Raw genomic sequence first — 27,928 nt, 5'->3', positions numbered from 1 at the left:
CAAATGTGAAACTCAGGAAAGTCTAACTCAGATTGGGTCTTTATTTAAGCAGAATTATCCTAAGAAATTTTCCACCCACCTGGGTCAAAATGCGCCAGCTAATTTGAGAAGTCAAGTACCAGGCACCGAGGGCAAAGCTGGTACCTCTCGTGATGACCCCGAGTTACATGGTCCTGTGCTGGCAGCCCCTTTCCTGGGTGGCTAAGGTCACATAGTGGGCAGTTTGTTCACCATGACTGGAGAAGAGTGGACCTTCTTCTTGGCACAGACCTTCCCTGGGGCTTGTCTGCACTTCCTTGGTGCCTTCGCAGGGCTCCCTCGGACGTCTAACCAGTCAAGTGACTGCTGGAAATAGCCAAGTCCCCTATCAGGGCATTGGGGGGCTTGCTTTAAATGCAGATGTTGTTTTTTCTTAGAGATAGAATTTCTTTCTTTTTGTTTTTGGTCTTTTGTCTTTTTAGGGCTGCACCTGCGGCATATGGAGGTGCCCAGGCTAGGAGTCTAACGGGAGTTGTTGCTGCTGGCTGACACCACAGCCATGGAAATGCCAGATCCTTAACCCACTGAGTGAGGCCAGGGATCGAACCCACAACCTCATGGCTCCTAGTCAGATTCGTTTCCACTGCGCCATGACGGGAACTCCGAGATATCATTTTTCATTGACAAATCTTTGCCTTCCTGCCCTCACACCGGCATCTCACTTGGGTGACCCACAGCCACCTCAAGCTCACCGCATCCCACCAAGACAAAAACAGAACACAGTCAAAAATGCTATTGCGTGAACAGATTCACATACTCCGTGTACAATAAAACACTTGAAGATATTGAACTTATCCTATTTCAATATCTTTGAAAACCCGACACCCTTTCCAAACCTCTGCCTCGACGGGTGACATCATCATTCCTAACCTCCTAAACTAGGGAACATAGAACTCTCTTATTTCTCTATTGTCCCCAGACCCTCTCATGACTTTTTGGAACAATGGGATTTTAGCAGTGGAAGTAACCTTGGTGACCATCAAGCATAGACCCTTCGCTGACAGCTGGAAAAAGGAAAGGTTCCGAGAGGCGAAGAAAGGATGCGGCCATGGACTAGTTAACGGTGGAGGTGGAGGTGGGGTTCGAGTGGAGGTCTGGTTCGGAGCACTCGCCACTGTGACATTCACAGGCCCATTCGCTCATTCACTGAGTCACTCACTCACCCATTTAACACTTGGAGTGCCTTGTATGGGCCAAGCAGTATTGTAGGTACTGGGGACATCACCATAATAGCAGCTACCACGTATAGGGAGCTCACTGAATGTCAGGCCATGTTCTAGGGACTTGCCAAATATTCACTTACTTAATCCGCATACTAACCTATGGGGTGTGTTCTGTTATTATCCTAGTTTTATAGACAGGGGGATTTTTCAGGTATATTGCCATTGTTGGGGGCCCACGATGGCTCTCCCAAACTGCTGAATGTGTTCGGAATGTCTCTCCTTGACGACGACGGCCTGCTTATAAAGTTGCCCTTCCCCAGGCATTCGACCTTCTCAATCACTCTTCCTCAGGGTAAAACCTTCAGTCCTCAGGGCCAACTCCTCACCATCCTCTTGCCCCCGTCGTGCCGTTTCCCCCAGCTGGGATGCTTGGAGGGCAAACCTGGAACTTATTCAAATCTGTGACACAGCAATTGACCCAGGGAAGGCAATCAGGAAATGCCTATTGAATGAATGAGTTTCTAGTTCTTCATCAGTCCAAATACCTATGCTGAATTCTTAGGTTCAGTGTCACATCCTTTCTGGCAAGAGGGCTCCCACAGAACAAATACCATCAAACCTCACCCTGGAAGGTGAAAATAACCACCACCACCATGGTTTGTATTGACTCCTTACTGCACGCTAATCACCAAAGCTTACACTCCCTGTTAATGAACAAAACAACACTGGGAGACAAGAACAATTATTACTCTGTTTTAAAAATGAAGTTTCTTTCTTTCCTTTTGCTTTTTAGAGCCACACGTGTGGCATATGGAAGTTCCCAGGCTAGGGGTCCAATAGGAGCTGCAGCTGCCAACCTACACCACAACCACAGCAACGCCAGATCCAAGCTGCATCTGTGACCTACAGCACAGTTCACGGCAGCATCAGAACCTTAACCCACTGAACGGTGCCAGGGATCGAACCCGTGTCCTCAAGGATACTAGCCGGATTTGCTACCACTGAGCCACAATGGGAACTCCTAAAATGAGGTTTATGAGGCATAGAGAGGTTAACTAACTTGCCATGATCACACAGCTAGGGAGCCAGTTGACAATGGGCACATTGTGTTGACTTCTTTCTTAGTAGATATGTGGTGATTTTCTGGCTAAACTGGAAATGCCCATGAGTACTTTTGCATCCTACACTCTACCTTTACCATCTGATTTGCCAAAATGGAGACAAAGGAGTTCAAAATAATTTTGCTTTAGCGAGAGCCTGAGAGAAATTGTTCTTTCCATCCCTGTTCCTGCTGCACAACTCAAATTACAAAAGCCTGTAGAGAAAGGGAACCGGTGCCCTGCTGTATATGGGGTAAGACGGCCAAGCTTTGTGGGTTTATAGTCAAGTAAATATTTGAATCTTACTTGAGCCCAGTTATCTGGTCCTACCCTCCTCCCGCCCTCTCAACTGCCTGGAAAAATATTGTATTTCACATTCACAAGGGCACATGGCTGCTGCATGGAACTGAGCTACAATCATTCAAATTCCGAGTTAGGCTTTCATGAGCAGTATTTCAGCCCCAGAAGCACTTGTTTTATGAGCAGCCAAATGCTGCTCCCGTTCTGAGATGGAAGCCTGGCTAGATCCACTTATCACATCATTTAGGGCGCAGCACAGCCCCAGAGGGAGCCACAGTGGTGCTTGCAGACAGCTGATGAGACAGTCAGAGGACTCTGCCCTGGCATACGGGCCATCCTCCAGACTTGGAAACAGAACAAGTGTAGCCTTCACAGGCAATGACTTGCCCGAATTCCATCCTCACTTCGGTTCCCAATTGCTGGTTTCCCCTCCCTCAGCTGTGTAATCCTGAGGGTATCACTTATCACAAGGTCACAGGGACAGGCTCTGAATACCACCCAGCTGCAGCTGCCTCTGCCTTCCTGTACATACCACCTGGCAAAGAACCCAAGGGGAAGCTGCGGTCTCATCTCGTGCCCCAGTCCAGGGAGAGCCTTGGGGGCTCCCCAGAGATGAGTCAGTAATGAGGGTGCTGTGCAGAGGGAAGGACCATGAAAGGAGCATCTGAGTTCAAATTCTGCTTCCTCTACTGAGTATCTATGCATCACCTTTAATAAAGAACCAGAGGGATTTGAGATTGGCATATGCACACTGCGGTACATGGAATGATTGGCCAATGGGAACCTGCTGTATAGCACAGGGAACTCTACCCGCTATTCTGTGATAACCTATATGGAAAAGAATCTAAGAATGGATATGTGCATGTGTATAACTGAATCCTCTGTTGTACAGCAGAACTTATCATAACATTGTAAATCAACTTCAATACAACTTTAAAACATGGGAAAAAAAAAAAGAACCAGAACCATCAGCAAATATTTCCTGAGTGTCAACCATGCCTCAGGCATGCACTAGGCACTGGAAGATTAGAGAATGAATGAGGTGGACCAGCCCTGTCCTTAGGGCGCTTACAATTGACCAAGCATCCATACAAGTAGAATATAGCATGATAGGTGTGAGGATGTGGCCTCTCTGGCCTCAGCATGACCTGAAGTATAGGGATAATACAACTTTAGAAGACTGACATATAGATGTATCGGTCTTCATGGAGAACATATGGCAAGAATCTAAGGGATCCCTGTCCCTTGCCAGGACAGAAGTAACTCCCTGCTTTCCCAGCTCCCAGCATTGCTACTCTTTGTTTTTCTGGGTAGGGTAACTTGTATACCCCTCCATTGTCTGTTACTCTTTTCCCCTAACTTCCAATTATCAAAAACATCACTGAGTTATTAATATCCTAACAAGTCTGTGAGACTAGAAAGGGCCAGAGGATATGGCCCCTTGATCCAGCCATCCCTGAAACCCCCTCCCAGGAAGGAGTGGTCAATCACCACTGTCCTAGTCCTTCATGGTCCCACAGAATGGGCATATTGGCCACACTCAATCGAACTTTTCTTTCCTTCCCTTATTCCCTTCCAACGGCTGCCTCTTTCAGTGTGCTCTGCTTTTTATCATTATACGGAAGGAGAACCTTAATTACACATCAACAGTATGAGAAGGCTAAGCAGGGCAAAGACCCTCCTCCCCATGTAACACGTCACCTAGACAGCAAGCATTTGTTTTCTGCATCCCCAGGAATAACACTAAGTGTGGGTCATGGCTTCACGGCTCACCATAGTCGGTGTTTTCAGGCTCCCAGCAGTTCGAAGGCCAGAAGTACGGGGCCTACAAAAGAGCAACAGGTGTCAGGACTCAAGACCCCAGCACTTGTCCTCCCCTGCACCCAGTGAGGACCCCTCCCTATGACAGGCTCTGTCCTCATCACCTTCATGCTGACACCACACCTTAACTCTCCTCTGTCCTTAATGCAGTGGAGGCTAATCAACATTTTAATCCGAGGTGAAATGGAATCCAAGGTGAGCCAAATAAATGCAAAAATGAGAAGCTTACAGGGCAAATACGTCTTATCCCAAGACAACAGAAGTTTAATGCAGAAGTCAGACAAGTAGAGTTTATAGAGGCGCGAGCCCCACGTTCCTTTATCCCTGTGAATGGTGTCCTCTACCCCAATTTTCTATGTGAAGCCCTAACCTCTGGGTGACTGTATGTGGAGGAAGGAAGTGATTAGGGTGAAATGAGATCACAAGGGTGGGGCTGCAATGAGACAGGATTAGTGTCCCTAAGACAAAACACCAGTGAGCTAGCAACCCACCCCTCTCTCTCTGTCCACCATGCGAGGAGACAGCGAGAACTGACCATCTGAGAGCCAGAGTGAAAGCTCTCACCACAAACTGGACCCCTCTGGAAACTCAGTCTTAGACTTCCAACCCCCAGAACTGGGAGGAATGCATTTCTGCTGGGTAAGCCCCCCCGCTCCCCAGTCTGTGGCATTTTGTTATGGCAGCTGAGCAGACTTAGACATTCTACGACCCTGTTTGAAGAACTCCACTTTCAAACCCTTTGGGTTAGACCTTGATGTAACCCTAATCCTCTGCTTCAATTCCTGGTAGGACAGGGTCTGAGAAGAGGAGTGGGAGATGGTTGGGAAGTGTTAGCAGGTAGTGAATAGAGATTTCACACCAGGAAGGCAGCGCGATACAGTAGAAAGATCAAGGACTTTGCTCACAGGCTGACCTAGGTTCAAATCAAGGCTGTCTCCTAATTTACTAAATGCCCCATTAATTCTCCCAGGGCCTCAGTCTTCCCAACTGTAAAATGGGTGATATTTATTCCCCCAAAGTTTGTTCTTCAGAATAGAAGGGAAGATAATGTGTAAAGCACCTAATGAACAGTAGGCTCTCCATGAGGGCTTTTTAGTAAAAAGCATGTGGGTGGGGCAAAAAAAATAGCCCAAAGTTTGCTTGGTTTTCCTGGTGCTGGTGGGAGGTAAGGGCTTCTCTCTTAAATACTGTCAGTTTTTTAGGTAGTTCTAATCTGAGATCAGTTGATGATGAGAAGAGAAGTTTCTTCAGGAGGAGAAGCTGCAGGCCTACCTGGAAACGATAAAAGGTGCCATCATCCTTCAAGGTGAGAACATGATCTGAGATCGGAAAGACGTAGCCCTGGGCAGCTATAAGGCTACCCAAGTGTATTGCTTCAACTGCAGGGACAAGGCAGAAGAGAGAGAAGTAATTAGGAAGCTGTCAGAATGCAGGGCTACTTAGCTGAAATGTCAGCCATGGGTGGGGCGGGGGTTGGGCAGAAAGGCAACCGGAAGTCATCTGTCATCACCCCCATAACTGTATGATTGGCTGGTTGATTGATGGGTTGATGCCTGATGGTAGGACTGCACTGGGCTGGGGGGAGATGTCAACAGGTAGGAAGGGCCACCTATGTCTGTGACGCCTCTGGATCCCAGCTCTGAGAGTCTGACATTGTGTAACCCCCACCCAAAACTTCTAGAAGAAAGCCCAGCTTCGCTGTTAAGACCATGGGCTTTGGTGTAGATAAACCTGCACTTATTAAGTGAGATGCTTCACGTAACATGGTTAGCAGTGTCCGGTGCAGGGTAAGCCCTGATTTATATTTTTAGTTTCATCCTTTTTTTTTTTTAAGTCACTCCCAGCAAAGAGCATGCAGCCTATAGAATCTCTGGACTCAGATTACATTTCTTGACATGAGAGTCCCAGCAATGAGGAAGGCTTATTCTTATGGACATAGAGGGAAACCTCACATTCTTAAAGAATTTGAGGAAATTGGATTGTGATGAAATAAATTAAAAAAAAAAGAATTTGAGGAAGGGCAGCACAGTGGGCAGTGGCATAGGCAGGCCAACCTAATAGAAATATTTATATTTTTGCCACAATCAACCTGTTCTTTTGCTACTTTAGCACTAGCCATAAATAGATTCACATAGCTGAGAATTAATATTTATTCTGATAAGAGATAAGAAAAAAGAAACTTAAATGGTTCTACCATGCATCATAATCTTTCACAAGTATAAAAGTACTCTTACTGATAAAAATTATTTTTTTCGGGATGTAGAAATTATTGACACGCTCAGGGAGTCTCTAAGAATTCTTCATTAGCTCTGAGTTTTTTTTTTTTTTTTTTTCCCCACTGTACAGCAAGGGGGTCAGGTTATCCTTACATGTATTCATTACAATTACATTTTTTCCCCCACCCTTTCTTCTGTTGCAACATGAGTATCTAGACAAAGTTCTCAATGCTATTCAGCAGGATCTCCTTGTAGCTCTGAGTTTTTAAAAGTGACTTGTTCTGGTGCTATGTGCAAACTTTTTAATAGTCTTAGCAAACAGGAGCTCCCTACTGTGGTGCAATGGGATTGGTGGTGACTCTGCAGTGCTAGGACGCAGGTTCAATCTCCAGCCTGGCATTGCCGCAGATACGGCATAAAGTCACTTCTACAGCTGGGATATTATCCCTGGTCTGGGAACTCCATAGGCTGCAGGGAGGCCCCCCCCCCCCAAAAAAAAAAAGAGTCTTAGCAAATCATTAAACCCTTAATTGTGGACCAGGCAATGTAATTTTAAGAGCTGGTGTTTAGTGACAGTGCTGCAACCTTCAAGAGGTTGTATATAATGCAGGCGTTTTGCATATTGCAAACATGCTTCTCTCCTTTGGAAGGAGCATACACTTGTGACTGGTGGAATCAGAATGAATGCAGTTGTATTTTACTTGCTTCATTGAGACCAGGCTGCTTTTTTAGGTCTACATGCTTCAAGCACCATGGGTCCAGCAGAAAAGGGAAGTTTTATCTCCTGCAGCTGCTCCCTTCTCCAGGGAAGGAAGAACAAAATCCAGGAAGAAGGGGACTTTCGTGTCACCAATTGAGGAGCTAGAAGTCTCATCTCATTCTTAAAAAGGCCTTTTCTTAGAGATGCAGCAGATGGGAAGGAAAAAGGGAGGTGGGGTAGACGCTGGATCCCCGACTTCCCAGGGCCTTGGTTTGCCTCATTTCCACTGGTAAACTGTTCTCAATTCCTCCTACTCAACCACTTCTCAGAAGCCCCACTGGGTTCCAACACCTTGGTGTCCTCGCAAGGGATTGAAGTATAACAGAGCTTCAGAGGTGAGAAGCTCTGTTATCATTTGGGACCTTTCAATAAGCTTCTCATACTGGGGCCAGAAAACTTTCAAAGCCTGTTCCCCCACGAGGTGGTTTGGGGTTCTCTGTCTCTGCTCTCCTTCCACCATGAATGACAGTAACAAAATACTTGTCAGAAATCCAATGATTAATTCAGAAGGGCTAAGAAAAGAGAGCCCTCGGAAAACAAAAGACCACCAAGAAGAAGGGTGGCTCTAAATACACGTCACTAAACTGGTAGATACGTATTCAGTCCAGTTTTCACAAGGGGTCGATCGGAAGTCCAAACTGCATAAGGCAAGCTCGGAAGAGAGCTGATTCAGGTTTTTTCCTTAAAAGGATTAGTAGTTATAGTTTTCCCTTGTGGATTAAGAACTTAACTAGCATTAAGAATTTTCACTAGTCAGGAGAGGGGCCATTGATCATGATGGTGAGAAAGGCTAGTGTCACTTCCATTAATGACCTACCAGACTTCTGGCAACTATATTTAATGAAACCCTATGTAAATTGTTTTATTTCATAGTCAATAGTATATTAGGAGCATCTGATTAAAAGACAGGAACTCCTGAGCTGATGTACTGACCCCGGACCACAGCTGAAGGAATCACGGCTGCAGGTCAGACACCTAGAATGGGCACTTGAACAAAATCTTTAAAAAGCATAGCAATCGAAGGCCATTTCTTTCAAGGCAGATAGGTCTAATCCCCAAGAACACCCAGATACATTAATGGATGTTTATAAATAGGACCTGCCGGCATCAAGAATACTCCGTCAAAATGGAGAGTGTATAAGAAATTCAGAAAAGTATTCACCAACAACGTATGGATCATAAGCTTTACTTATCCAGAATTTTCATGTTTTTTTTTTTTTTTTTTTTTTTTTTTTTTTTCTGGAACCCTTCGTTTTCTAATTACGCTGAGAAAATAAATGTTACTGCTTATTTGCTGGTTTGGAGGACAGATTTGGAAATTGGTATACTGGCCAGGGCTTGTTGTTGTTTTTCTGGTGAGGTTTTCCTAATTGAAATGCGCCAGGAAAGTTGAGAAAAAATCATTCCTTCACTTCTTGCAGAAGCAGAGAACAGGAGTCTTAGCAAATAATTAAACCTCTTAATTGTGGCTCGGGCAATGTAATTTTAAGAGCTGGCCCTAGAAGGCTGTTCGGTGACAGTGCTACAACTTATCTTTAATTGCTGTAGCCAACCAGAGTCCATTTCATTTCACACATTATCGTATTGGGCTCTTTGGCATTCTGAATAGTTGCTCGTTTCCTCCAAGGGTGATTTGAATTTAAAGATAGCAATTCGCGGAGAAAGGACATTAATTCTTTTTGTGAATAGAGTGATTCCACATCTTGGAACTCACGTTTATCAGCCCACTTCTCAGGAGGGTAGGAGAATCTGGCTGGGGACTTGGTGATGGGTTGTTCACTGATATCATGGGGGTAAAGTCAGGGTCAAGGGTCAAGGGTCAAGTACCTGGGTCCTCGATGGAAAGGTTCTTCATAAGCCACTGCACAATGTCAGTACCTGCAATGATAAAGTAATTTCAGCTGAAGACCTCATGGGTATTTAACTTTGGGCCAGAAGAAATATGTTTACCCTAGAGGCTCCTACTTCCAATTAACACACACATGAAGAGCTAGGTAGACTTGATGCTTTTCCATCCTAACCAACCCTTTCCATCCATTAATATGCTTCCATAGTCATAATCCCATTCTTTCCTCCCCAAATCCACTTCTGATTTTATGTCCACATTTCTAGAGTGATTCTGTAGGGGATATGCTGAGAAGATACATAGTTTGATGACAGGCTAGGAATTTTCATCATTCCTGCCCCCCGGACCATTTCTGGAGAGAGGAGGCCTCTTTTAGCTCCTTCTCCTTACTAACAAGACCTGCCCAATACAGATGTCTTCACAGGTTCCTGAAAACACTCTTCTCCTGACCTGGGCCCATCCTGAATAAATGAGGCCCTGTGTCTTGGGAGAAACTTCTCTATGTTCACTAGAACTGCTGTCTTCTATCCCCTGGGCCACAGGTAGATTACATTTCTAGACTCTTCTGCAGTGGGGTGTGGCCTAAGTTCTGATGATGGTATGTGGGTGGAAATGCCATATGCCATTTCCAGACCCGATCATAAAACTCCTATGTGACCCTCCATACCCCAGATCCTTTCATCCCCATCAGCTGGCTGAATGGGAAGAACTCCAAGGGCCTAGGGGAGGGTAGAGCCACAGTGTGGAATGAGCCTGGAGTTTTGAACAAATGTGAAAATTGATGCCTATTTTGGGCTCTGTCCTGATTGAAAAATAAACTTTGCCATATTGAGCCCCAGACATTTGAGAGTTATCTGTTTTTATTACCTTAACTAACGTAAAATCAGAAGAATCAGAAGAGACTTTTAAAGCTTCTCTATTCCAAGCCCACGCATGAGCCCCATTCATAACACCCTGGATGAGAACTGCTATAATTCCATTTAGAAAAACCCTAGTGCCTTGGAACTCACAAACTGCCTGCTAGCCAGCCTATCTCAGTTAAATCATCTTTGATTTCTCTGAACAGAAATTTACCCTTCTTTGACCTCCTCTCTTTGGTCTAAGTTTCGTCCCCTGATGGTAGAAAAATGAACTTAGGCTGTGAGACAGTCCTTCAGATATCTGGACAGTCCACCCAATGTATTATCCACGTCATCCTCGAGTTTTCACCTCCAGGTGAAACCTGCCTGGATCCCTCATCCATGTCTTCTCATGACATGATCTGGAGTCCCTCACCATTTTGGTCACGTTTCTCTGAATATATTTGCTTCCCTTTGCCTCTCTTCGAAAACCTGGCACCTGGAACCAAAGTTCTTAAGGCAGCATAGTTCACGTGGGAGTAGAGGAGGCCAGTTTTCTGGAAGGATCTGAACTTCTGGGCAACCTCCCTTTGTCACCCCCAAATCTCTTTTTAAACCGGGGCGGATCTTTGAAGGTGGCTTTGTCACCTCAGGCTGGAATGTTAGATGGAAAACAATCTGCAAAGGGCAACATTTCTAGACATGGTTTGGGGTTTGGTGTGAGGGGCGGAGTCTGCCAGCAGCTCTCCCAGATGTACTCCCAGCTGACTCCTGAGATGGGGAGCCAGCAGAGGGGTGGAACGAATGACTGCCCTTTTCCCGGAAGGAAAGTTGCTTGGAAATTAACCGGGGGACAGAAGTGAGGCCAGCACAGACCTGCGTGCCCAGACATTTTGCTTATCACCGGCTCTCCAGAAGGTGTATGAACCCTGCCTGCACAGTAGACTCTCCTACTGTTCCAGAGCTTCCTCCAGGACAAGCCCCCATGGACATGGCCCTGCAAAATCCCTGCATTGCAACCTCAAAAGCAAGATTGCTAAGCGTTTCTCCACTCCTGCACCTGGATGGCATCTGTGAACTAAACTTTGGATCAAAAACACTACTATTCATTCATGTTCTTTGAGAGAAAAGAGAGAGAGAGAGAGTGTGTGTGTGTCCACTTCCTCCAAATTATACAAGTTCAACATTTGTCCTAGGAAATGAAGAACAAAGCAGAAATCAAATAAGAACTGTAATCCCACGTTGGGGGTTGGGGTGGGGGGAGAGACTCTAACCTGTTTTTCCCTCAAAAGAAAAATAGTCCTTTTTTTTTGTGGGTTGCCTAGAAACGGAGAGGTTTCCAGCATCAGCAACAGCTCTCCCCGGGGCAGGAGGATTATCTTTCTGCTGAGCTTGCTGAACCATTATTTATCACCTGCCAAGATTGATTACTCACCCTGGGACAATGACAGCCCTTCCTTTCCCCTGTTAATTACTGTCATCATTAATATCCATGTCACTAATTAGTATTCATTCACATTGAAACTCCTTCCTTGCTATCATATCCGCTCCCCCCCTCCATCCCACCCCAGCCTGTGGCACTGTTGTCTGGGTTTCTACTCCCCTTTGGATTTCTGTACTCATGTCCGGCCCGATTGTTCTCCCCAGTCCAGCAGGTTCCGGTTTGCATTCACAGAGCTGAAGGATCACATGTAAGCACTTTTTTTTTTTTTTTGGTAAAGAAAGGAAAGTCACAAAAACCCCTTGCCTTCTCCCCTAGCACTGTGGGGACCACAGACCTGGGTTTCTTGTCATTGGTGCAGCCACCATGACAGTCACTGTCTCATCTGGGGACTTGTGTGATTGTCCTCCAGCCCCAGGGGGGCTGAGCTGCCGCCCCTGGCCATCCTGGGCCACTGCCCTCAGTCTGTAGCACAGCCACCCCGCTGCCACCCCTGATGTGCGTGGGCACTGCTTGGTGGATTCGAGCACACACAAGGATGCACGGGGCTGCGGACGGTCTCGTGTCCGTGGGCCTGCGGTATTTTAGGCTTCCTCAGACTAACTCAGGAGGGGCTGGCCTCCAGCGTGGCAGGCAGTGAACCACTGCATGTTCACCTCCAGGAACAGGTGAGGAGGGGAAATCTGGCATAATATGATGCCCTTTAAGAGATCGCCAATGATTCCACTCTAGAATCAGGGCAGTACAGTCCAAATCACCAACAGGAGAAAGCGTTTTCATCCTCTCTTTTCTCTTTCCTTTCTTCCTTCTCTCATTCATTCTTTCCTTCTTATTCTTTCTTATTCTTTTCCTTTCTTCCTTCTCCCACTCATTCTTTCCTTCTTATTCTAATACGAATGTGTAGCAGATTATTTTTCTGTCCTATCTAAAACTGACTGTTGCCTTTTGTTCCTGCTATTGGAGTCTGGTTCTTATCTTTGCCAAGCCGCCTTGCCTGCCAAGGACTTAAAGCCAATAGAAAAACATTAGGAACAAGGGCAGGACAGCCATACTTTATTCCCAAAGATCCTAAAACATTGGGCTGAGAGTTTTCTTTCTGAGGCTAATTTATCAACATATATTCCAGAGATATCCATGAACTACACCAGAGGGCACCTGAAACACTTCTTCACAACCTGCGTGGATTGTTAGCACATGTAAGTATATATTTATCATATGCAGGTGTGCTTTATGTTTCTATATGTGTTGTGTGCCTGTATTTTGATATATCACATATGTGTACATAATTGTGTGTACTGGAAGGGTATTTGGACACAACTTGGATATGCAGTACATAAATTATGGCTCACCCACCCAATAAATATTTATTAAACACCTTCGTATTAAGTGAAAAAGCACATTGAGAACAGCGAATACTATATAATGACATTGTTATAATCGAAAACACATATTTACATTTGTATTCTATTATTTTTATATTATAGATATAGACAGATATGGAGAGAGGTCTGGAAGTATAGTTAAACAGTTAACTTTAGGTTATCTTGAGAGGGGAAAGTCAAATTATGGGACATGTCTATTCTTTCTTTCTAGCTTTCTTTCTTTTTTTTTTTTTTTTGCTTTTTTAGGGCTGAACTTGTGGCATATGGAGGTTCCCAGGCTAGGGATCGAAGTGGAGCTGCAGCTGCCAGCCCAGGCCACAGCCACAGCGATGCCAGATCCCAGCCGAATCTTTGACCTACACCACAGCTCACGGCAACGCCGGATCCTTAACCCACTGAGAAGGCCAGGGATTGAAACTGCGTCCTCATGGATACTAGTCAGATTCATTTCTGCTGAGCCATGACCGGAACTCCGGGACATGTCTATTCTTTACATCTCCTTATCACGTGGTGTTCGTGGAACATTAACATATTACTTTTGCATTAGGAAAAAGGCTTTATGTGTTAAAGAGCAGAGGGAAGAATTGGCCTCTGAGACTAGAGAGAGGAGAGGACGGGGCTGCGGACAAACGGCGAGGCCGTGTAGCCAGCAGGAGTCTTCCTCATGAGCCTCAAACCAGTCACTCTCTCTGGCCATCTGGCTGGTCCTGAGCCTCAGAGTGGCCTTCTATAGACTCTAGAGGGGCTGGACGATAGGGACACCTGGCACCCCTCCCTCAGGTCTGCTTGCTTATTTACTCGGTAAGTCTCGAGTGAGACTCAGTGACCTCTTCCTGCTAACTCCCCAGGCTGTGCTAACTCTAGATCAATATAAACTGGATTTGAGTAAGCAGGGGAGACCTTCCAAGATTTTCTTTTGCCACAGCCACAGCAACGTGGGTCCGAGCCACATCTGTGACATACACTGCAGCTTGTGGCAATGCTAGATCCTTAACCTGCCAAGTGAGGTCAAGGAGTGAACCCACATCCTCATGGATCCTCATGGATTCTCATGGATTCTTAACCCGAGGAGCCACAATGGAAATGCCAAGATCTTCCAAGATTTTAAGGAGTTCTCTTTCTGGTTTGGGAGAGATCTTTACTATAAAACCTCCCTGAAGGTCTAGCAGGTTAAGGGTCTGGCATGGTCATTGTTCTGGCTTGGATCACTACTGTGGCATGGGTTTGCTCCCTGCCCTTGGAATTTCTGCAGGCAGCAGGTGAGGACAAAAAAAAGTGGTCTTTTCTGGGCTTGAGGTGTTTTAAGCTCTCTTAAAGAATTAGGGATACTTGGAACTTCTTTCGAAATAAGCCAGAACCCGAGCAGGTCCTAGTATGAAACACTTCGTTCATTTTCTCCACAGCTTTGAATCAAACTGAGCCCAAATTAGATAACGCACACTTGAGAAAAGACTGGTTCCAGTCACCTGCAAATTTCAAGTTACCTGCAACTTGATAGCTTATATATCCCAGTACTGAAGCAACTGATAACTTACTCATCAGTCCTCACCACTGGGGAAAAGACACTTTGATTTGAGAAAACTGTTTCAGGAGACCAATCAAAGACAAGGTGGTTCCTGTTGTGAGTGAGCTCCCAGTGCCCCTCAGGCCAGGCTTTGACTCCATCCTCCACTGGGTTTTCACATGCCTGCCAAGGTCTCAGCTGCACCTGCGTGTGGAGAGGGTAGCTTGGTGCCACCTCATCACGCATGTAGGTGCTTCATGCAGGCCAATGCCCATCAAGAAGGATGACATTCCCAAGTGCCCACTGTGCACTAGGCTGAGCTGGACAACGAACCCTGTTGTCTACACATCATCTTGACAATAATTATGTAAAATACAGTAACTATTGTACCCACTTTCAAGATGAGGCCCAGAGAGGCCCCCAGTCACATATGAGTACCTAACAGAGCCCATCTCACGTCAAATATTATTTCCACTATGCCATTCTGCCCCTCTGAGCGACTTTCCAAGTTGGGAGACAGAAGCATAATTGGAAAAGTTATTTTCTGTACTCAACTTCTTTCCTGAAGCAGAGACACTGATTTGGTGATAATAATAATTACTGTTAGCTATTGAGCTAATAATTTATTGAACATCCTTCTGTTTCTTTCTTTTTTTTTTTTGGTCTTTTTAGGGCCGCACTCGCGGCATATGGAGGTTCCCAGGCTAGGGGTCGAATCGGAGCTGTAGCTGCCAGCCTACACCACAGCCACAGCAACGCCAGATCCAAGCTGCCTCTGCGACCTACACCACAGCTCCATGGCAACACCAGATCCTCAACCCACTGGACAAAGCCAGGGATCGAACCTGCGTCCTCATGGATACTAGTCTGATTCGTTTCTGCCGAGCCACGGCAGGAACTCTCCTATCAAGCACTTTCTCTATCCCAAGCTTTGGAATGACTCTTATAAAAACACTATGGTGTAAATACATTTTGCATATGAATTGAAGGACACTCAAAGTAGGGCAGTTTTTGCAGTTTTAGATCTTCCTCTTAGGTCTGAGTTATAAAAAACAGTAAGACGTGCAATAGTTAGCTCACAGAAAAATATTAAGCTGGGCTTTGTGGAGGTGGACACAATGACCAGCTGGCAGTAAGACAGAGGAATACAGGCGGGGAAACAGTGTGATTAAAAAGTCTAGTGGCATTTTTGAGAGATAGTGTTTAGTCAATAGGCTCGACTTTTTCCAAGGAAAACGGCGATGGACTCTTGCTTACCAAGCAAGCAGGTGAAACAACAAAGCACATGGTTTACGAAGTCAGGCTGACCTGGGTTCAACTCACGGTATGTCATTCACACATCATGTGACCTTGGGCTGACCCCTTAACCTCCACCCACCCCAATCTCCATCTTCACGGGTCACCTGGGGGAAACCCTGCCTCCTTCCAGCAGAAAACAGGATCATGTATGCAACGCCCTCTCCAAACGCCTGGCCCTTGTTTTTGCTGAAATGGCCTCTTTAATACGAGGTCACCTACCTGCCCTGTGCCCTCATTTCCTCATCCGAAAAGGAGGACAACAATAAGAAGGCCCTGCGGCTTAGGCTCTGGGGTTAAAGGGGATGCTGTATGTGCAGCGCCAGTGCAGTGCCGGTATGTAATAAGCATAACACATGTGAGCCACAGAGAGTCTGTCTTTTATACCCAGGTTAGAGCCACGTGTCCCACTAATCATCGGCGTGGCTCGGAGAAGCAGCAGGAACTGGGAGTTACTATTTGCCGCCTTTTCATTTCAGGTCTTAGAGAATCTCAGGTCTTCTGATGCTTTTAGGAAGGGATTTATGGATGGATAGTTTGTTGGACAGAAGGAGAGACAAAAGAGGGAGGTACAGGAGTTCCCGTGCGGCTCAGCCAGTTAAGGATCCAGCAATGTCACTGCAGTGGCTTGGGTTGCTGCTGTGGTGTGGGTTTGATTCCTGGCCTGGGAACTTTCGTGTGCTAAAAGCATGGCCAAAAAAAAAAAAAAAAAAAGAGGGCTTTGCTGCAGGCAAATTTAAAGAGGCTGACGGGGCCTCACAGAGGGGTACGACCTCCTGGCCTGGCAGCTTTTGTGGCCTTGCTCCTCCGGAAGACATTTTCCGAGAAGTGAGGACCTTCCTTCCTTCGGGGCACTTACCTCGGTTTGGAACTAGATGTCCACCACGTGATGATTTGGTCTACGTCTGCCTCCCCTTCTGGGTGAGTTTCCCAGGACAGTTTAACAAAGTACCACTAACTGAGCCACTTCAACCACAGAAATTTGCCATCTCCCAGTTCTGGAGATGGGAAGTCCAAGGTCCAGGTGTGGACAGGGTTGGTTCATCTGAGGGCTGTGGGGAGAAGCTGTTCCAGCCCCCCCAACACACACACACACTTCTGGTGCTTTGCTGGCAGCCCTCGGTGTTCCTTGTCCAGCAGGAGCGTCACCTGACCTCCGCCTTCACCTTCGCGGGGCGTCCTCCCCGCATGCGTGCCTCTGTGTCCACCTTCTCTTTTTCACAAGGACATGGGTCAGGTTGGATCAGGGCCTGCCCTAAACTAGTTCACCTTAACTCATTACATGTTCAACAAACTTGCGCCCAAACAAGGTCCCAGTCTGAAGCACTGGAGGTTCGATTACAACATATACATTTGGCAGATGGCAAAATTCAACCCATAACCCAAGGTCTGAGAGAGCAAGGCTCTGTTATACTGTTTTATCTCTGGCACCAAGCAAAGAACTGGCATAAAGCTGGGGGTTAATAAACGCTCATTGATCAATAGTTACATTCAAATGGGCATTATACAATACATGGCTACTCATAGGCACATATTCTTTACATTTAAAATATTTTTCTCAGAGTTCCCTGCATGGCTCAGCAGTTAATGAACCCGACTAGGTCCATGAGGATGTGGGTTCAATCCCTGGCCTCCCTCTGTGGGTCAAGGATCCAGCGTTTCCGTGAGCTGTGGTGTAGATCACAGACGCGGCTCGGATCCTGCATTGCTGTGGCTGTGGTGTAGGCTGGCAGCTGCAGCTCTGATTCGACCCCGAGCCTGGGAACTTCCATATGCCATGGGTGCGGCTCTAAAAAAGCAACATATATAAAAATTGAGAAAAATTATATATATATATATATAATTTAAGAAATTTTTACACATATATTTGTATATATATGCATATAAATGTGGCCCATGGAAACTTCATCACAGACCAGCACCAACCTTGGTTGGGCATTTTGCAACCAAGGTGGAAAGTTTCATCCATTGACATTTTCATCCATTGACATTTTCTTTCAAAAACCACATCTCTTCTTATAAAAAGAAATCTCAACAAACAAATGCTTAAAAAAAAATCATTAGGCAAAGAGATAAACAACATGGATGTACTGAATAGCACAGGGAACTATATTCAATATCTTGTAACAAATTATAAGGGGAAAGAATTTTTAAAAAATAATACAGCTATGTATATACATATACGTATAATCAAATCACTTTGCTGTTTACCTGACACTAACACAATATTGCAAATCAACTGTCCTTTAATAAAAAATGAAACAAAAAGTCAAACAGAGCCCCCCCAACCCCATTGGGCAGCATTGTGAACTGCTTCCTCCTTCTCATTCAACGCTGGCTGTCGCCTGAAGAGGATAGTGAGTGGCGGGAAAGAAAGGTGGGGTCTTCAACTCTCTTCTTGGGGCTGAAAGACACGGTCCCCCTCCTCCCTCTTGCCTGTCTCTGCCCCTGGCCCCCGCTAGCTCCCAGGCTGCAGAGTTCACGCTGCCTGTAACCGGCTTTGATGCAGCACGGTTCTCCCTTTTGAACAGGAGGCTTTTGTGTCAGTCTGACTTGAACGGGTTGGAGCAATTAAATCTAGACACACAGACTATGAATTTGAACCTGGTGATACCCAAGCATCACCACCTTATCCAGACCTAAAGCAGGGCCCACGGGGACCGCCTCCCTGGGTTCTTCTTCTGGGCCAGGCACATGGGCCGGCTGGCCTTCATGGGCACGTGGCAACTGCGCCCCTCGGCGACCCATAGCCCACACAGCAGGAATGACAGCCAGCAGAGGAGGACAGGAACCCCTGGTGGGCCTTCTCCCGCCAGCCCCACCCCTGCTCAGACTATGCTTCCCTGCTTCCCCATGCATTATGAAAAATAATAGGGGGCAGGGGACCAGGCGAGGTTATTACCAACTCATAAATCAACCGGAGGCTCTGAGGGTTGTGGCTCGGTGTCTGAAATGGGTTCCCCGGGTTTGTTATCACATCCAGGCCCCCACGATTGATTCATAACCTCATAACCCTCCCGCGTCCGAATCCCAAGTCTTCTATCCAATTGTCAGCCGCCGAGTACATGATTTGCAAGAGGATGCGGGCGGCAGCAGACGTGGGGGTGGAGGAGAGATTAGTTTTGTCAATCAAAAGCGTCCAGGGCGAGGAGGAGCACACCCGGGCTTTAGCTCCACAATCAGCTTATTAAAGGGAAGGCTGAATGCGGCCTCGCTGGGGGGCCTCGCTGCCGGCAGAAGATCTTGGTCACCGTGGGTGTTGCCTCTGTGTCCTGAGGGTGGCTGCCACCATGACGGCCTTCCACTCAATCTGAAGGCAGCGGTAAAAGACGAATGAGCAGATCTGCGGCTTCGAGAAAGACATGAGCTAATGCCAGGTGTTCAGCAGAGCCTTGTACATGTTTTGAAGGCTGCCGAGCCTTTCCTGGAGGCCTGGAGGGGACCCATGGCTGGGAGGTGTCAGGGGTTTCACTGCCTTCCAATGTTGTCTAATGGGCATCTCATTTGTGCAAATGTGAACCCAAAATGCAGTTTGTGAACATTTATATTTAAATTAACCCGAGGGGCTAAGGCTTTCTGGAGGGGAGCAAGAGACGTAGCTTTTATGATGCCCAGATCTGCAGGCTGCAGTCACATCACTTGGAATCGGATCCGTCTAACCCACTGTCAGGGAATAATGCTGATGCTCTGAGAGCATGCTTTAAGGCCTAAGTCTGGAAAGCGCGCTGGATCCCTGCCACCAGCTTGGGGTGGGCAGGGTCTGCACGGCGGGGAGTGTGAGCAGCCCAGGTTCCAAGCAGAGCCTGGGCCACACAGGTGCTTGGGCCAAGACTTGATAGGTGTTGTCCTCGTGTCAGCCGCAGAGCCCCGGAGCTCTGGCTTGGTGGGACACTCTTGGTGTCTGTACTCAGACAGACCTGGGTTCAACTCCTGGCTCTGCAACTTGCTAGTTCATTGCTTTGGAAGGGTTACTCAAGCAGCCTGAGACGTGGTTGACCGATGTGCAGAATGGGTCACTCACGGAATCTACCTCAGACTGTGTTCTGAGTGTATGAGTGAGGAAGGGGAGTTAGACACTCAGTAGTCCCGGGTACCAGCCGGGATGCTGCTCGATGGGTTAGTCTGGTTTCTTTCCACTCACGGAGGCACACCTCCCTCTGCGCGGAGTGGCGTCTGGCTTAGAGCTGATCTCCTGGGCAGAGAGCCTCAGGTGGAAGTCAGGCCTTTCTCCAGGCTCCCCCCCCCCCCAGGCCTGTGCTGCAGGCCTCGTGGACCAGGACTAGACATTGCAGAGCTGGTCCTAGCTTTGCTCTGTCAAGCTTCTCTGTTTCTTTCCGATAAAAGCGCCCATCCCTTCAAAAACTTGTCCGGGGCTTTCTCTATCAGCAGAGGATTGACTCCCAGTTTAATTCCTGAGGCAAAACATCAGAAGAAGCCCAAGCAACCCCGTGATCTCTTCTTCTCCCTCCCAGCTGCAGCTGAGTCTCCCACAGGAGTGGCCAGGCAGGCAGCCTGCCCCCGAATCGGTGCTGTGTGACCTTCCTACCAGCTCTGCGACCTTGGGGGATGTGCCTTATTTCTTCTAAGCTTCAGCTTCTCTAAGACACGATAAAAGCACAGTCTGAGAGGGTGGGCACGGGGATAATTCCTGTAAGCAGCTCAGCCCCGTGTCCTTCAGTGCAGAGTCAGTGGTCAGCATGTGTTGACTTTATTATTACTGTTACTGTTGTTCTTACTACTGAGTGGACCAATTTCATTCATTTACTTGGAATGATAAATAAGATGGCTTTGTCCTTAAATAAAAAAGCCCACTCGCAGGCTACAAGGGCTGGACTGGACCATCTGTGGGTTGCTATGGGCCACAAAGAATGTAATTCTAGCCAACCCAGCATCAGGAGACAGTTCACAGGGAAGGGGGTGCTTAGGATCAGTGAGAAATCGTGAGAAAAGACTGAAGAGAATGGAGTGCCTATGGTGGCTCAGGAGGTAAAGAACCTGACATAGTGTCCATGAGGATGTGGGTTCAATTCCTGGCCTCACTTGGTGGGTTAAGGATCTGGGTTTGTTGTGGCTGTGGCGTAGGTCTGCAGCTACCGCTCTGATTTGACACCTAACCAAGGAACCGCCATATTCTAAGGTAAGGTCATGAAAAAAAAAAAAAAGAAAAAGAAAAGATTGAAGAGGAGAGTATTGAATGTAGAGCCAAGGACTCTAAGAGAGCTGCTCAAGGCAACCACCCCAATGGCGCTAGATATCATCTGACATTTATGTCCAGGCCAAGGTGGAAAGAAAGAGCATCCTAGAAGGGCAGAAGTCACAGCATGCTCTGGCATCACCTACGTGCAAAGCACTGAGCCAGACCCCAGGGGCTGAGGGTCCAGCAGGAACAAGGAAAAGAACCAGGCTTGAGCTACAGGAAGATGGTGTCGGAGCAGCCTGGGGATGAGCTCATGCTTTCCTGGAGCCAGGACGATGGCCTTTCCCCATCCCTCCCTCAACCTGGGCTCAGGGCCACTGCTGGCGGTGCTATGATCCCTTTCTGCAGTCAGCCTCAGGAGGTGATGGGTGGCTTGGTCAGCCTGCAGCCCTATGCTTCTGCTGCTGGTTACCATGCTGGACCCCTGCTCAGGTGCCTACAGAGAGGCCCCCCAACCCCAGAGGGGCTCAAGTTCTGGACGCCACCATTGTTGCCCCTCCCTGCCGTCTTTCAGGGAAGGGTCATTGCCTTGGGCTTCTCTGCGACCTGCTGCCATTTGCTTCCAAGGATCCTTCCCCCTTGACCCCACCCCCAACGGCAGCCTCAAGTCCTGGGAGCCAAGAACTGGGCTGTCTGGGGGGTAGATGGTCACGACCACAAACAGAAGCAGTGGTAGAAGTGACAGGAGCTGGTCAGAGCCCTGTGTGTCCTCAACCCTGCTGAAGGCTGGCAAGGGCCTTGGAAAACAAGTCATCAGTAAGGAATGGGGGCACAGGCCATTGGGGAGCAGGTGGCCGTCAAGCCACATGCCTGCCTTCCCTGGCCCACTCCTTCCTCCTAAAATCCCTAACCCCTTTTATTCTTAGGGCATCTGGGTAAGAAAAAAATAGCATGATAATGAAAATAGCATAGGGTGATGGGGAGAGGGTAACTGGGGGCTGTGAAGATTGGGAGGTGAGCGAGGTGACATCTACACAGAGGCCTAAGCAGCAGGAAGGATTAGGGGGGTATTTGGAGGAAGAGCAGAGAGGTGAGAACCTGCAGAAGGAGGGCGAAGGTGACTGGGGGTAAGATGGAAGCGGGAGGGACCCGCCTCCCAGCAGCCTCTGGAGGGCTGGAGTAGGGGAGGGTCCTCGGGTGTGTTTTTATTTTTTAAATTTAATTCAATTTTGTAAAAATTATATTGGAGTGTGGTTACCTTATAATGTGTTAGTTTCAGGTGTACAGCAAGTGAATGAGTTTATTACATATACATATATCCATTCCTTCTCAGATACTTTTCCCATATGGGTTATTACACAGTACTGAGTAGATTTCCCTGTGCTATACAGTAGGTCCCTGTTAGTGATCTATTTTATATGGTAGTGAGTGTGTCAATCCCAACCTCCCAATTTATCCCTCCCCTGCAACGTTTCCTCTCTGGTAACCATACATTTGGTTTCAGAATCTTTGAGTCTGTTTGTTTTGTGAGTAGGTTCTTTGTGTCCATCAACAGAGGATTGGATAAGGATGTTTTACACACACACACACACACACATACACATGTAATATATACATAAGATATATATAATATTAACATAGTATTACTATCTCAGTATCTCTATTACCACTATTGGAATAGTATATATACTATTGGAATATGAATATATGTATTTATACACTATTAAAATGGCATATTACTCAGCTATAAAAAAGAATGACTGAAAAAGAATGAGCTGATGCCATTTTCAGCAACATCGGTGGACCCAGAGATCATCCTACTAAATGAAGAGAGGCAGACAGAGAAAGACAAATATCATATGAGGTCACTAATATGTGGAGTCAGGTGTTGCTTTTAAATGATCACTTGGGCTGCTGGGTGGAGAAGGGACTGCAAAGGGACAGGAGGAGAAGCAGAAGACCAGCCAGCAGCCGCTTTGAGTGGGTTAGAGATGAAATCTAATGCTGGCTGGGCTCCGTGGTGGCAGTGAGATGGGTTCCAGGTCTGTCTTGGAGGCAGGGCCCCTGGCCTGCTCTGGTGGACAGGCTTGGCTTCTGTCTGGGTTTCTGCCTTGACTAACTGGATGTGGGTGGAGCTCACTCTACAGGAGATGGGGAAGCAGGGCAGGGAGGAAACCTGAGTTCATTATTGGCTGTTTTGCCTGAGCTGGAGGGATATGCAGCCGTCCAAGTGGAAGTGCTGAGTCCACCACTGGACACCTGAATCCGGATTTTCAGGGAGAGAGCAGGCTGGAGATAGTACTGGGGAGTCACCGGTGTGGAGGAAGGTACCTCAAGCAGCAAGGCTGGTGAGTCACTGGAGGAGAAGGTTGGAACCCAGCCCTGGGCAACGACGAAGCCTGCAGGGGACCTGGGGCTGCCCTTCCTCACTCTGGAGTGCCTTCTGCCACCCTGAATGCCAGGCTCCTCTCTTCTGTGACGTATCCTATCATCTGTTCCCCTTCCTCGGGAGACAGCAAGAAAGGTGGGCTCAAGCTCTAGACCGTCCGCCAGGCTCACCTGGAACCTACCCTCAGCGCCACCTCCCTTTCCTGCTCACACTGCAGTTCAGGGAAAAATCGACCCTGACCTCCACTTACAGCACCTGACAGCTCTGCCCACCCCAAAGAGACAGCCAAGTTCTCGTCTGTGTTCTCTTCTGATTTATAACAGGTTTAAACTTGCTTCACTCCCATCACTAAATTCCCTGGAAGCATTTTATGTGATGCTGGAGCCTGGAGCTGCCTGTGACTGAGCATCACTGGGTGAACACAGCCTGGGAGTGACGTTGAGCTCCAGATCCCTCTCGAGTTAGAGACTCTGGGGTGGAATGTCTTCTTTCTAATGTACAAGCCTCACTTCATACCCGTCAACTCCAGGTGCACCAAGAGAAGCTGGCTTTTGTTCGGAGAGTGTGTGGAGAATGTTTCAAATGGAGCATCTCCATAACTAGGAAAAGGAAAGAGAATGTAAAATCCATCAGGAGTATCTTCCTTCCTGCCCCATTTCTTCATCATTGCCCGTGCTCCAAGTGTTGGCAGCTTCCAAAGTGGATTAGACTTGAGGCAGTGAATAATTAAAGATATTTCAAGAATTAATCAAGAGTATTCAAGACCTACACCACGAATGAGGAGAGAGCTGGATGAGGAATGCCAGCGATGGACGGCTGCTGTCAGTGATCACAGAATTTAACTGAGGGGTCCTGGAAATAATAAAACAAAACAACAAAGTCTACTGCTCTCATGTCTTGGCTTGTCTCTCTATTAGTGCATGGCATGGGGGGGGGGTCTCTCCTTAAAGAGAGACCCTGTCTCCTCAGCTCAGCCTCCCTGACTCCCTGCAGAGGGCACATTGGGGATGTCCAATGAACATCTGATTGAAGTATGAGGGCCAAAATCAATGATTCGAATTTTGGCATCATAACTGTGCTGCTTTTTCTTCTAGATGCTCGTTGTGCTGGAGCTGGTTACGTCTCGGGGTTGCTTCTGAATCTTGATAGTAAAAGAGGCCAGATCTTCAGTGTGGAAAGTTACCTCGCTATTTGCTACGGCAGATTATTTACATGTATGTTAAAGAAGAGGGCATCAAGCCATGCCCTATTTTAAGTTATTCAGGACCAGAACTTGATATGTCAGGAGCCCATTCCTGCCTACCCTGATTCTCCAGGTGGTATTACAGTTGAATATGGTCAAAGCTCTGGAAAAATGTTAAAAGCCCAGATTATATTGAGTTTGTATTGGCTCAGCCTACAGGCAGAAGTAAAGGCTGATATCTGATCAAATAACATGGATAAAAACACTGCCCATTTTACTAAAACATTTTTTCAGTAATGGTCATATCACACCCATGGGAGCATAGGAGTTTGAGAGACTCAGATGTGGAGTTTATTAAGACAACAGCCATGTACAGTTTTGAGAGATTGGGATTAGATTCGGCTGCACATTCCAGGAAGACAAACAAACAAAAAATAAAATAATAGGGGCTTAAACCAGATAGAAGTATATTTGGTAAAAGAAGTGTGGAGGTGGCTTCACGGGGTCCTCAGGAATCCACACTTTAATATTTCTCTTCCACCCTCTAATGTTTCTCTTTCACTCTTTATGCTCTCAGCTTCCATTCCCAAAGTCACCTCATGGGTTCAAAATAACTGCTAAAGCACCAGCCATCACATCCCAGCTTCAGGCAGGAGGAAGAAAGAAAAGCAGAAGAGCTAAATAGCACCTTTCCCAGTTGAGACACCTCCCTTTAAGCACATTTTTCAGAAGTGTCATATTCTATTCACACATTGTGACTACACAGAATAACAGCTCTCCAGAGACGTCTGTGTCCTAACCCCCAGAACTGTGAACCCTGAAGATGGAGAGATTATCCTGGATTATCCAGGTGGGACAAATGTAATCCCAAGGATCTTTATAAGAGAGCGTCAGGAGTGTCAGGAAGAGGAGGCATTATGACAGAAGAAGTGTGTTTGTGTGTGTGTGTGTGTGTGTGTGTGTCTGAAGGAGTGCATGGGGGGTGGGGGAAGAGAGAGTAGGGTAGGGTGGGGAGAGCACTAGTTAGCTGCTGGCTTTGAAACAGAGGAAAGGACCATAAGCAAAGGAATACAGGCAATTTCTAGCAGCTGGAAAAGGCAGTGAAACAGATTCTCCCCTAGAGCCTCAGAAGCAGAGTTCTGCCACTTCTTTTACTCCCGTAAGACCCACTGAAGACTTCTGACCTCCAGCCCTATAAGATAATAACACTTGTATGGTTTTAAGCCACTAAATTTGTTGTAGCTGCAATAGGAAATGAACACACACATGATTCAGACACCAGGATTCAGTTACATGGACCACACTTAGCAACAAGGGACACAGGGAAATAGTGTTTTATTCTGGGGAGCAGGGTGCTTAACCAAAAGTGGAGCTATGTTACTAAGAAGGGAAGGAAAATAGATGTGGGGGTCAGTGACATCAGGCTGCAGGTGGAGTTATAACACAAATGCCAGGGTCTCTGGCTTTAGCACAGCAGAAAAGTATTCTTCTCACAATAGAACTGGCAACACTTTGAATCCATGTTGAGGAAACATACATAAGAAAGTAGCATCAATAGACTTAAAAATTGTGATGACTGATTCAAAAGAGGATTCAAGTAATTCTTTTAGCAGAACATTCTCTATAATGTCTGTTTCAGCTGCAAGTTACTAATCAGATGTATCCGAGCCCCTCTGTGAAGTCTCTGGTCTAAAACAGAGCTTTGAATTTGTAGGAAGTAACTCAGTTATCAGGAAGACTTTTGGTCTTCAAAGTTACTCTTAGTAAAGTCAGACTGTGGGCAGCTATAGTCAAAATCTACTTTCTCTTTTTGTCCTAGCTAAATGCAAGGATACAGAAATTACAGATAGATCATCAAAAAAGTACTTGTAAAGAACTCCTGGTACATCACCGAAGTTCAATAGGTTTTCTTGAATGAATGAGAAGTAAATGAGCAAGTGAATAAACCTATGAATTTCATGGATTTCAGTATGGTTTCATCCATTCATTCAACACAAGAGACTTCTATGTCCTAGGATTAAGTTAACAACTGGATGCAAGCCCAATAAGATCTTTCTATGATCAAGGCGCTTATAACTTTGGAAGAAGATGGACAAGTAAACCAATGATGGTACCTCAGTGCATTGAGTGCTGTGATGGATACATCTGCAGGATACTGGGAACAAAGACAACGGAACCTACATCAGAACTGGCTGCCAGGAGTGCTTTGCTGGAGGAGGCACTGGCTGAGCTGAATCTTGGAGAACAAGTTGGAATTCAATAGTAAGGTGGGTGGGTGGGGGGCAGGCACTGCACTCCAGGATGAGAGAACAGCATATTCAAAGCCACAGAATCATGGGGCACGATATTTGCAAACATTTATATAGTGTTTACTATGTGCCAGGCATTGTTCCAAACACTTTACATATATGAACTCATTTATATGCAACCTGGCGAAGTAGGTACTGTCATTATTCCATTTTACAGATGAAGAAAGTGAGGTGGAGAGAGGGTAGGTACTTGCCTGAGGTCACATGGCCTTTAAAGCTAGGGTTTGAACCCACGCCCTTTGGCTCCAGAGTCACTGCTTAGAGTCAATCATTCTGCACAGCTCAGGGGAGGGTTGGGAAGGAGGGGAGGGTATGATTCAGGAGGCAAGCAAAGCTAGAACTTGACAATTATAGGAGACCATTTAAGGATGAGCTTCCTTTCCAGTCTACTTAGGATGCTCTCTTGCTTAAAAGAATTTTACAGTTAGGCTTTTCTTGGCTTCCTGGACTATCCTTACTAAATTAAGAAATATGGTGGCTAGTCCCCAAGCTGCCTAGGAGACAAAAGGATTTTCTAGTTTCAGCCTATGGTCTCTTCACAGGCAACGAGAACAGGTCACACAGAAAACAGGCAGAGTGTGGCAAATTATTTGCAGTCCAGAAAACCGCTTTATCCAATCTGACTCATCTCAACCTGGCAAACCCCTCTTGCCAGTCAAGCTATGGTGAGTTGTCAAGTGCAAAGCTAAAGAAAAGAAGGAGACTGTCACTTACGTTCTGAGACTTCCATTCCCAGATGCAGATAAGCTGGGGTGGAATGATGAATCATTCTGGTTGGAAGGGGGACTGACACTCCTTTTCTAGCATCACCTACTGGCTGCCATTATATTGGGTTGCAATTGTAGAAACTGGCTAAACATTTCCTCTGTTTTAAATGCCTGCGCCTAGAAGTGTGGTCCTGGGGTCATAGAAATTTTGTTACAATAAACAATGACCCAACTACAGCAAAGGGAGCACATAGCTTATTTTCTAGGCTTATGGCTCTCACTCATCACCACCCCTCCCCAGAAGGAGAGATGCTTCAACCTGAGTGAGATGAAGACTATCCTCCTTTTTTGCCCCCCCTGGAGAAAGTAGGTTTGACAGGTGCAAGGACAAAGTGGGGTCCTCAAGGATGCATTATAAAGTTGCTGTACAAAGGAAAGAAGAGTGTTTTCTGCCATGGACCAAAAATCATAAATTGGTCCGGTTAAGGCAAATGAT

At 46.6% G+C, this 27,928-nt stretch overlaps 1 protein-coding gene across 23 annotated transcripts in view; it reads right to left on the bottom strand.

Moving 5' to 3' along the window:
* RGS6 (regulator of G protein signaling 6) overlaps nt 1-27,928 on the bottom strand; it is a 564,797-nt gene that overhangs the window by 94,192 nt on the left and 442,677 nt on the right. For all 23 annotated transcript variants that reach the window (XM_021099946.2, XM_021099952.2, XM_084969664.1 and 20 more), the window contains exons 4-6: nt 9,227-9,277; nt 5,696-5,802; nt 4,376-4,427 (exon numbers count right to left, since the gene is read on the bottom strand). In XM_021099946.2, coding sequence (XP_020955605.1) covers nt 4,376-4,427; nt 5,696-5,802; nt 9,227-9,277 — 210 coding nt within the window. The remainder of the gene's footprint in view (nt 1-4,375; nt 4,428-5,695; nt 5,803-9,226; nt 9,278-27,928) is intronic.

Source organism: Sus scrofa, chromosome 7 (assembly GCF_054392235.1).
Source record: "Sus scrofa isolate SSC_HxYL_T2T_F1_AM1 chromosome 7, Sscrofa_HxYL_maternal_Yorkshire_Landrace_v2.0, whole genome shotgun sequence".
In the NCBI taxonomy this organism is placed as follows: domain Eukaryota; kingdom Metazoa; phylum Chordata; class Mammalia; order Artiodactyla; family Suidae; genus Sus; species Sus scrofa.
Note: the sequence above shows the minus strand (reverse complement) of the source record. Positions and strands in the feature narration are given on the sequence as shown.